Genomic DNA, 10,123 nt, shown 5'->3' with positions numbered 1-10,123 from the left:
TGTGTGTGTGTGTGTGTGTGTGTGTGTGTAGGTGTTTGTGTGTCTGTGTGTGTATGAGAAAGAAAGAGTAGCCCTACACACTGAGAAATACTAGAGTGTGGCTATTGAAATGAGACATAAAATGTAAATGATAATTATGCAAAAAACATAAAATATATCAAAAAGCTGTTTATGGTATCAATAGTTTCAAGAGTATGAAGTTTAGAAAAATTCTGAATAGAAGCATGAATGTCCTTGAGGAGCTGAACATTTTGACAGCTGAAAGTATGCTGAAGTACAATTTTCCCATTCATTTGAATGGGGCAAAATTTTCAGAATAAAGCTAAGTATTTCAAACAATAAAAACACAAGTCCTTAAAGAGTTGAACATTTTGATAACTTAATGGCTTATGTAGCTGAAAGCATGCTGAAGAAATTGCAGTACAATCTCAACTATCAATCAAGATTGGACTCATCTGGATCATGCAGAGACATATTCTACTTCTTGCTGGTCCTACTGACTTGGATCGCTTGTTAAGTTTAACCTGACCTTCATTCTGGCACTGCAATGCTGGAAACCCTCACACTAACCGGGACTTCATGCTGAAAAACTGGGGATACGTGTTTCTTCAGAACAGAGAATAAGGTATTCTTATTATAAAGTTGTTTTGTTTTTATGGTATTAGCTACAAGTTTCATTCATCAGTACTTTTTCATTGTAAAAATGTTTTTATTGCGTGTGAACGTGGTGAAGACCCCAGTTGCAGATACAGACTAGAGGAGAGGAACTGAAAAAAGCAGTTTATTAAACAAAACACAAATAATGCTGGATGACCAGAAGACAGGCAGGGAGCAACCAAGGACAGGCAAGACCCAGGAGGAGACGACCAGGGAGGAGACACCCAGGGAGGAGATGACCAGGGAGGAACCACGAGGAGGAGATGAGGAGGAACCACGAGGAGACACGAGCAGGAGACCAGAGGACCAGCAGGAGGGACGAGCAGAAGACCAGAGAGGACCAGGAAGAGGGACAAGCAGGAGAACAGAGAGGACCAGGAGGAGGGACAAGCAGGAGAACAGAGAGGACCAGGAGGAGGGACAAGCAGGAGAACAGAGAGGACCAGAGGAGGGACGAGCAGGAGAACAGAGAGGACCAGGAGGAGGGACGAGCAGGAGACCAGAGAGGACCAGGAGGAGGGACGAGCAGGAGACCAGAGGACCTGGAGGAGGGACGAGCAGGAGACCAGAGAACCAGGAGGACAACAGCAGGATATCAGGTAAGCTGGGATCTGAAGCGCTAGTAGTCAGGGTAGCCCTAGCGGTTGGAGCAGCGCTGGTAGTCAGAGCAGGGCTAACGGATTGAGCAGCGCTAGCAGGTAAACGAAATAGAAAGCGCAGAGCTAAAGACTTATGTACGAAAGGACAGAAAAACAATAAATGGCGAAGAATACAGACTGACCGAGCGGAGAGTAAATGGGGCTGGTGTACAAGACAGTAGTGAGACCAGCTATGCTGTATGGGTTAGAGACTGTAGCAGTGAGGAAAAGACAAGAGGCAGAGATGGAGGTAGCAGAGATGAGGATGTTGAGGTTCTCTTTAGGAGGGACCAGGATGGACAGGATTAGGAATGAGCACATCAGAGGGACAGCTCAGGTCGGCTGTTTTGGGGACAAGGTCAGAGAGGCCAGACTGAGCTGGTTTGGACATGTGCAGAGGAGGTATAGTGGTTATATTGGTAGAAGGATGTTGGAGGTGGAGCTGCCAGGCAAGAGGTCAAGAGGGAGGCCAAAGAGGAGATATATGGATGTGCTAAAGGACATGAAGGACATGAAGTTAATTGGGGTGAGAGTAGAGGATGTCGAGGATAGAGTTAGGTGGAAACAGATGATTTGCTGTGACGACCCCTAATGGGAACAGCCAAAACAAGAAGAAGAATGATGAATCATCCACGCAGACTGCTGTTAGTCATGGCGTTCCATGGGGCTCTGTGTTAGGTCCAGTTGTCTTCACTTTATACATGCTCCCTTTAGGCAATATTATCAGGAAACATGACATACATTTCCATTGCTATGCAGATGATACTCAGTTATATTTATCTATGAACCTAGATGAATCAGATCAGTTAGTCAAAGTTCAAGCATGTCTTAAAGACATAAAGGCTTGGATGACTTGTAATTTATTGTATCTTAAAGACATTGTAGATCCTTATCATCCCAACAGAGCACTTTGTTCTGAGAGTGCAGGTCTAATTGTGGTTCCTAGAGTCCACAGAAGTAGAATGGGAGGCAGAGCCTTTAGCTATCAAGCTCCTCACCTATGGAACCAGCTCCCAGTCTCAGTTCAGGAGGTAGACACCCTCTCTACCTTTAAGATTAGACTTAAGACTTTCCTTTTTGATAAAAGCTTACAGTTAGGGCTGGATCAGGTGACCCTAAGCCTTCCCTTAGTTTTGCTGCTATAGACCTAGGCTGTTGGGGGTCACATGATGCTCTGAGTTTCTCCTCTCCTCTCCTCTCCTCTCCTCTCCCCTCCCCTTTCCTTCCCTTCCCTCTCCTCCTTCTCCTCTCTGCTGTCTTTGCATATATATGCCACCATTATGCATCACTAACTGTGTGTCTCCTCTCTCCCATAATATGTCCTATCTCTCTTCCTGTACCTTTCTGCAGGTAGCCCTGGATCTTATGTTTTTGATGAGCAGCCACAACCTCCTAAATGCTACAACCTCCAACATCGCAGTTGCGATGGGAGACAACCGAAGAGACATAGCCGCTACCTGGAGCGGGAGGTCAACGACAGTTTGAACTGTTCAATAAACTCCACATTCCAGCACTGAATATCTGAATCCCTACCCAGAGGGAATCTACAAGGGATTAATGGTTTTCAACTAAATGCCACAACCTCCAACTCGAACTAACTGAGGACTGGTGATCAGTGAGAGACTCTGACTTTTTTCAATGATTCAGAGCTCAACTATAATGATTTTAATAAGTATAATGACTTAGATTGACGATTAGAAATAGTAGTTGTAAGCTAATTAAACAAGGATTGTTGATGATTTTGATATTTTGCCTGATTGCTTACTGCCATGCTGTAACTCCCTTTAAATCTATATAAAATATCTAAAAAGTTTAAACTCCCTCTCTTTATTGAGTAAGCTTTGTTATTAATTTCGTTATTATGGCTCAGAAGGGTTTTAGACCTTGTATGTAGTGATGTTTAAAGCTGTATATGATGGTTAATACATAAACTGTAATACAATTAGTTTAAATGTGGTTAATCTCTTAACGAGAAAATCAGTGATTATTGATACTTTACATTAAATTATTGATATAATTTTCAGACAAATATACGAAAAAATACTTTAGAGAAATTAATCCGCTATTTAAGGTTAAGCTGTGTTCCTATGTCCAGGGGTTAGCATATTGTGGCCTTCAAATGAGCAGTAATCAATCCTACCTCCACCTACATCCCTCCATAATAACAAACTGCAACTGTCTGCAGCAATGGAGGTCTATCCGGTCCTTCAGAATTAGAGTGGCTGCCTAAATGGGGATATGAATAAGCTGTGCTACTTTGTGCTGCAGCCCAGAGGAGGGCCTTGGCCACAGTCCCAGGGACAGTTGCTGGACTAGGGATCCTTTTGCCTCACTAGGGCGCCATTAAATACAGGGACACTATCTCATTAGCCTAACAGGGACACTGTCTTAACCATGACTGGGCTGGAGAGATGTCCCCAACATACTGGCATGGCATCATTTAAAAAAGTAGAGACAGGATGTCGAATTAGTTGACTTATCACTAATGACTGAGCATGGGGACCACTCCATAGTTCCAGTTGTTGTTAAACTGTTCTTTTTGGCAATGTGTTTCATTCACAACTCTAGAGAGAGGCAAAACACTAGTAGGTAAAATGAACCTTTTTGTTTTAGGAAAATCAACTTAAAATTTGAAATGCAAATTCACCAAGTACTGTAAATGCAAAGGCCCCATCCATGTGATTTTTTTCAACTTATTTGGTTTTAGAGATCCATGTTAATAAAGAAATTATTTTTTTTCAATTAAAAATAAAGTGTGTTTCTGGTATTTTACCAGTCACATTCATTTTCATAAAAGTTTCCATTTCACTCTTTTCCCAATTCATGGTGCTCCAATAAAGGAATGAAATAAATGAGGTGTAAATTCTGTATTACTATCATACCTGTATTATTATCACACCTAGTTTTTGATTTTGGAGACTCCTTTCATGTGCATTTTCATTACAAGTAGCACTGACCTTCATATCTCATATTTAATATTCATTTGATATTCTATTCTGGCATCTTCTGAGTAGAATATTAACTCATATTAAAAGACATCAGTTACATGTTTGCTTTTTTAAAGAGCAGACAGGGGGTTTACCAGTACTTTTTCAGCCCAAACTAGTGTTTATATGCTTCCTCTCTGGTGATTAGGCTGCAGCCTGTGTGTAGCCTGAAAGACTATGGCTAAGAAAAGACCATAAATCACTCTAATGTTGTTTCTCAGATTCTTTGTTTCATCTGTATTTGGACAGTAGGGCAGTAAGAAGATTCTGCTTACCTGAAAAAGTAGAGAGGCAGATATACAATTGTATACTGCAGGGTGATATGTGTGCGTGTCCCTGTGTGCACTCATATTCAAAAGTTAGATGTTCTCTCTTTTTACGATGATGAAATGAGTACTACCACCAACATACAGCACGTGCTTTATCTGAAATGGCATTTCTTTTTTGACTCACTGTTTCTAGTTTAGCAGAGTTATTCTTAAAATTCAAATTCCCACACCCACATTGCCTGCACTTGTTTAGTTCTCTCCTCATTTGATTTTGCTTTTGCTGCTCTAGACAAAATTAACATGATTTTTGTAATGCAAGTTTATTCACTGCATTCTGTTTGTGTGCAGAAAGGGCTGTTATTGTGAAGTGATGTGACAGTATTTTGCTTGTACTTGGCATCCCCGCTGTATCCAGTGGTGCTCAGCCAATTAAGGGCTCTGTTGCCTTGTCTCTTGCTAACAAAGCGTCAGGCCTGAGCCCTGTTCTAATCCGCTCCACACTGTCCTTCCAGTTACTTTATACCATTTATTATGTATTTTCCATATCACCCCTGTCCTCCTGATTTGATGTAAAATTCACTCTGATAGTGTGGCCCATGTTTATTTCTGTACTATCCTTTTCTTTATTAACTTTTTTTCATGTGTCGCTATGCCCTCTTTGTCTCATTACTCCTGCCTGTTTTCATCTCTCTTTAACTAATTGAAGCTGCTTCATTAGTCATCATTACGTCTCTGTCATTGTCACTTTAATCCCAAAAAACTTCCACATATAATATCATATGTTACATTTCCATGGAAAAAGCCCCAGAAAGCACAGAACATGACCTGCTGGGTTTGTAATAATACCAGGATGTGGCAGGGTCAAAGAGAGATGACTGCATGAGGCAAAACAATCAGCATGTTGTTGTTGTTGTTTTTAAATCCATTTCTTTAGTCCACATGGAGGTCTAAAGAAAGGCAGATCTAGTGGATCAGAGGAGACCACATAAGAGCTTATGGGTAGTGGGGCAGAGAGAGTAAAGTTAGAGGCTGCTGCCATCTGTCTGTATATACACAGTATGTGTGAGAATCAAGTGGGAAGATATGAATCCCACAAGCTGAGCTGCGAGTGTGAGAGATGATGATATTCTCACTGCTGGGGTGAGGGAAGAGTACTAACGTCAGTACTGGACTGAAGTCACAAAAACATTCAATGTGTTAGCATCGAGTTTTCATATAGTTATCTTTTGTTTTTGTTTGTTGTTTTTAAGAAAAATTAGGTTCCTAGATGGGCAAGTAAAGACACCTTCCACAAAATGGGATCAAATTGTTTCTGCCTTGCACTAGGGATGGCAATGTCAGTCAGTCATTTTGGTGGTCCACCACTTTGGTCCAGGCTGAAATATTGTATCTCAGCAGCTATATATTGGATTGCCATGACATTTTGTGCAGATATTCATGATCCCCATAGAATGACATCCATTGATTTTGGTGATCCCCTGACTTTTTATTTTTCAGCACCATAAAGACCTCAACATCTACTGGATACAGTGGAACTCCTATAATTATGTAGATCACAAAATATTTTTGGTTTTGACTGAAACACCTTCACTAGCTTGATCTGGAGAAAAATACTGTATGTATTTCTCCAGTGCTTTAGTTTATAACCAAATAACTGCAACACTGACATTCACATTCTCTGTACTTGTGTACTCCTTGGGTTTCATGCTTATTAGTAAATAGACATATTAGTAAATTAGAGCTAGCCCAATATTCTCCAGCATTTGCTTATTGCTTATTGGTAGTAGAGATTACCATAAATAAGAAATTACAAAACAGAAATGCCAAACTAGTTTTGAGGTTTTTAGAAACAGTGTCTCCTTTACCTCCTTTGTCCATCAGATAACGTTGATTTTTCAACTGTAAAATGTCCTGCTCACTGCTGTTTGTAACTTGGTTACAGTTCTTTAAAAAAAACAAAAAACTTACTGTCTGCTGTTGTATTGTTTTCAGATTTTTTCAAACTCTGAAATATTGTCTTAAAAAATTCAATATCAATAAGGCTACAGGTAGCATGCTAACATGCTAAACTTAGTTGATGCACATTATACCTGCTATGCATCTGCATGTTAGTATTTCTCTTTCTTTACATTTATGATCTTTAATTGACTCCCATGTTTTTAGGGTCAGCCACTTGCACTATCAGCCTGAGGCGTATGAAGAAGACCTTGAACTGGTCAGCTATGAAGATGGTGACTATGACCAGGATTACCACCGTGACAACAGGTAAGACATATGTTTTACTACACACACATACTGTTCATATATGACTGCATTGCAAGCATATTTGTGGTGTGCTGATTATCTCTCACTCCTCAGCTAGTGAAATAAGCCATCCATCTTTTATCTCCTTCACATGGCCTCTGTCTGTTTCCTTTAATATCCATAAACATAAAACTGATCTGAGCACTCACACTGCCCCAGACCTAGGAGACAAACCTGGAGATAAACATTCAGTATTAAACCATAATGTAGATGGTCATTTAGACCATATGTATTTGCAGAAATTATTTAATATAATTGTTTCAAAGTGATTTCCTGTTTCTATGGTAAAATACACTCAGCTGGCAGTTTATTAGACACACCCAGTTGAAACAAACACAGTCTAATCCAATAGTTTTGCAATAAATCCTCCTTCATGAAGGTGATAATGTTCACTTCCTGTTCAGACTGTTTTAGAGAGGTATCGATTCAGGTATATGATCATTTTGGAGGCTGTAGTTTGTGTTGCAGTTGAATTGTATTGTGTTATACTACTATTTTGTTTACCCAATTTATATTGGTGAGGCTAGGCTAAATAACAGAAACAGCTCTCAGTATAATGCAGTACAGTTCAACAGAGGCACAAACTGCAACCTCCAAAATAAGCACACAGTTGAATCAACACTGAGTGTATATTGCATGAGTATTGTGTTATGAAAGAATTAATTGAGAAAATAGGCCCTTATCGCCTTGTTATCAGCACAGCAGCAAATAACTATAATCAGAAACATATTCTTTCTGAAAATGAATATAATAACAGTCACTTGTAAATTATTTCTCCCTTTTTCACTCTCCTTCTCCATTTGTGTGGCCAATTTAGAGTGAAGAGGAAATCAAGCAGCTCTCCATCCCCTCGTCCAAAGAAAAGGAAGAAGAAGAAATCTGGCCGCCGAAGGAGTCGGTGAGTGAAAATGGCTCCCACTGATGAAGTGGTTTGATTTATCTCCTTTTTTCTGGCCTCACTGACAGAATAATTACACTGTGGTTTTGTGATACTGAATTCTAATTATTTTGGTGTGAATCCTGTGAAAGAGCCATCAGATACTGCAAGAGATGGGGAGTCTATAGGGAGTGATGAGAAAAGCATTGTCTCATCTTCCATTTTTTTGACAAGGTCAGCATGTCATGGCATGCACATTTCCTCCCTCTCTCCATCAATAGGTTTGGTAGCTCCTCACCCACACGCCGAGAGAAGAAGAAAAAGAGTGGGAAAAAACACAAGCGAGACAGGTGAGTGTGTGTGTGTGTGTGTGTAGCATCTTCAATGATATGTCATCACAGGAAACAGACTCTGACTTTTCAGTGGTCTGTCAGCAGTTACCCTCAGTGATGGGTGTTCATGGATGCAGTTACATGTTTGATGTTTCACTCATCAGAAACAAAGTAAATATTTGCACAGAGAGGGAAATATAAATAAATGGATAGTATCCAACCCTTTTTTAGTTTTGGTTACATTTTCTCTGGTATTTGTTTGCTTCTTGGTGCAGTGGTTCAACAAGTATGGTATAGAAAGGAAAAAAGAGGAAGGTAGGGAAAACAAAATAATGGGAAGAAGAGAAATAAAAGGAAGGGCAAAATAAAATAAGAAAGAGAAGAATGAAAGGGTAATGAAAAGGAAAACAGGATGAAGAAAAAGTAGTAAAGGAAGGAAAGTAAGAACTGCAGGAAGACTGGGAAAAGGAAGGGAAGAAAGAATGAAAGAAATCTATGAGGAAATATAAAGTTAAAAAAGGAAAGACAGGAAGTAAATCAATCATCAATCATGAATTTTATTGCCAAGTATATTAAAATACAAGGAATTTGACTCCAGCTCAGCAGCCTTCGATGTACACCAAATTAATCAGAATAAAAAACAGAAGACAAATTATCATCCACTGATAAATATGTACATACAGTATATACAAGTTAAAGGGAATGGAAGAAGGAAATGAAGGAAACAGGATTCAAAGAAGAGAAGTAAAGGAAGAAAAGATGTGGCAAACAGAGAAAATAAGTAATGGAGAAAGACAGGAAGAAAATGAAAGAGAAGAAAGAGAATAGAACAAAGGAAGCAAGGAAGAGGGGATTGAAAAGATAATAAGAAATAAGATTAGATGGAAGAAGTGATGGGAAAAGAACAAGAGCTCATCAACAAATACTTGTGCAGTGCCTTGGGATATCATAACCACAATAAGCAATTGTAGAGTGCCCTCCTCCTCCAGTTTCTCTTGTTCTCCGCCTGACTCAGGGGGAGTGGGGCTAAATGTGTTGCTATAATAACCCAGCCTGTATGAGGGCAGCCAACTCAAGAAAAATGAGCCTCTCACCAGACTGCAGAGCATGAGTGCACTGCCCTGCTCTTGTTTCCCACCTCCCATCCATCCAGGCACATCCATGTCTCCTTCATGCTCTCTCTGCATCCCCACTCCTCCCTCCCAGCCTCACACCAAAGCTGCTCTGCATTGCCGGTAGTATTGATATATGAATAATGTATAGATGAAGCAGAAGGAGCAACACGCAGAGTTCTTTTCCAGAGGCAATCTCCTTCTGTGCTGCTCTTTTCAGGGTGGACTTCAGGGGGGGAGGGAGAGATTACTGTGATCCTACCCTGCTTAGATTCATGCCTGCTACTTTTTTGTACTATACTGCTCACTTTAAAGTAATAGTTCCAGGGTGGGCTTTCCCATTTGGATGCATATTTGTTTCAAATATACCTGTACTATCCATGTCCTTGTAGTAGAGGGTGAGGTGAGGGGTTTAGCTGTGACCAGAGCGTGTGAGGAAAGAGAAGAATAAAGCTTTCTTCAAAATATCACCTCATATACAGTATCCCCAGCTGATTTCCTCCAGTGGGGAAACATGGGCTGTTACTGGGGCCCCACCTCTGAATCACATATCAACTGCATACATTACTGTGACAGCTTTATTACTCCTCTTTCAGTGAATCAACACACTCTGTGCTGCTGCTGCTCCCTCCCACTCAGTGCTGCATGCTGTAGGTGTGTAAAACAACAGGGGAGATGTAGGGCTGTTCAGGAAAATAGCAGCAACTTTCACAGATCGGTCTGACTAATCACCATGGAAAACGCAATGAGGGTGAAAGTGATACAGAGGTGATGTGTCAGTCAAACTCTGACTGACAAATGGCTGGCTCATCATTACACTCACTGTGGTTAAAGAGAACCTGCCATTGAATCTCAGAGTGCATTATTCCTGAGCAGCATGCTCTACATCCATCCATTATCTATACAGCTTATCCTGTAGGGGGTCACAGAGTGGCTGGAGACAGACT

The 10,123-nt window shown here is 40.5% G+C and overlaps 1 protein-coding gene across 1 annotated transcript in view; it reads left to right on the top strand.

Annotated features, from left to right (window-relative positions):
- LOC109967048 (serine/arginine repetitive matrix protein 3-like) overlaps positions 1–10,123 on the top strand; it is an 80,613-nt gene that overhangs the window by 69,492 nt on the left and 998 nt on the right. The window contains exons 4-6 of the mRNA XM_020612376.1: positions 6,715–6,816; positions 7,673–7,753; positions 8,014–8,082. Coding sequence (XP_020468032.1) covers positions 6,715–6,816; positions 7,673–7,753; positions 8,014–8,082 — 252 coding nt within the window. The remainder of the gene's footprint in view (positions 1–6,714; positions 6,817–7,672; positions 7,754–8,013; positions 8,083–10,123) is intronic.

Source organism: Monopterus albus, unplaced genomic scaffold (genome assembly GCF_001952655.1).
Source record: "Monopterus albus unplaced genomic scaffold, M_albus_1.0 scaffold124.1, whole genome shotgun sequence".
Lineage (NCBI taxonomy): Eukaryota > Metazoa > Chordata > Actinopteri > Synbranchiformes > Synbranchidae > Monopterus > Monopterus albus.
Note: the sequence above shows the minus strand (reverse complement) of the source record. Positions and strands in the feature narration are given on the sequence as shown.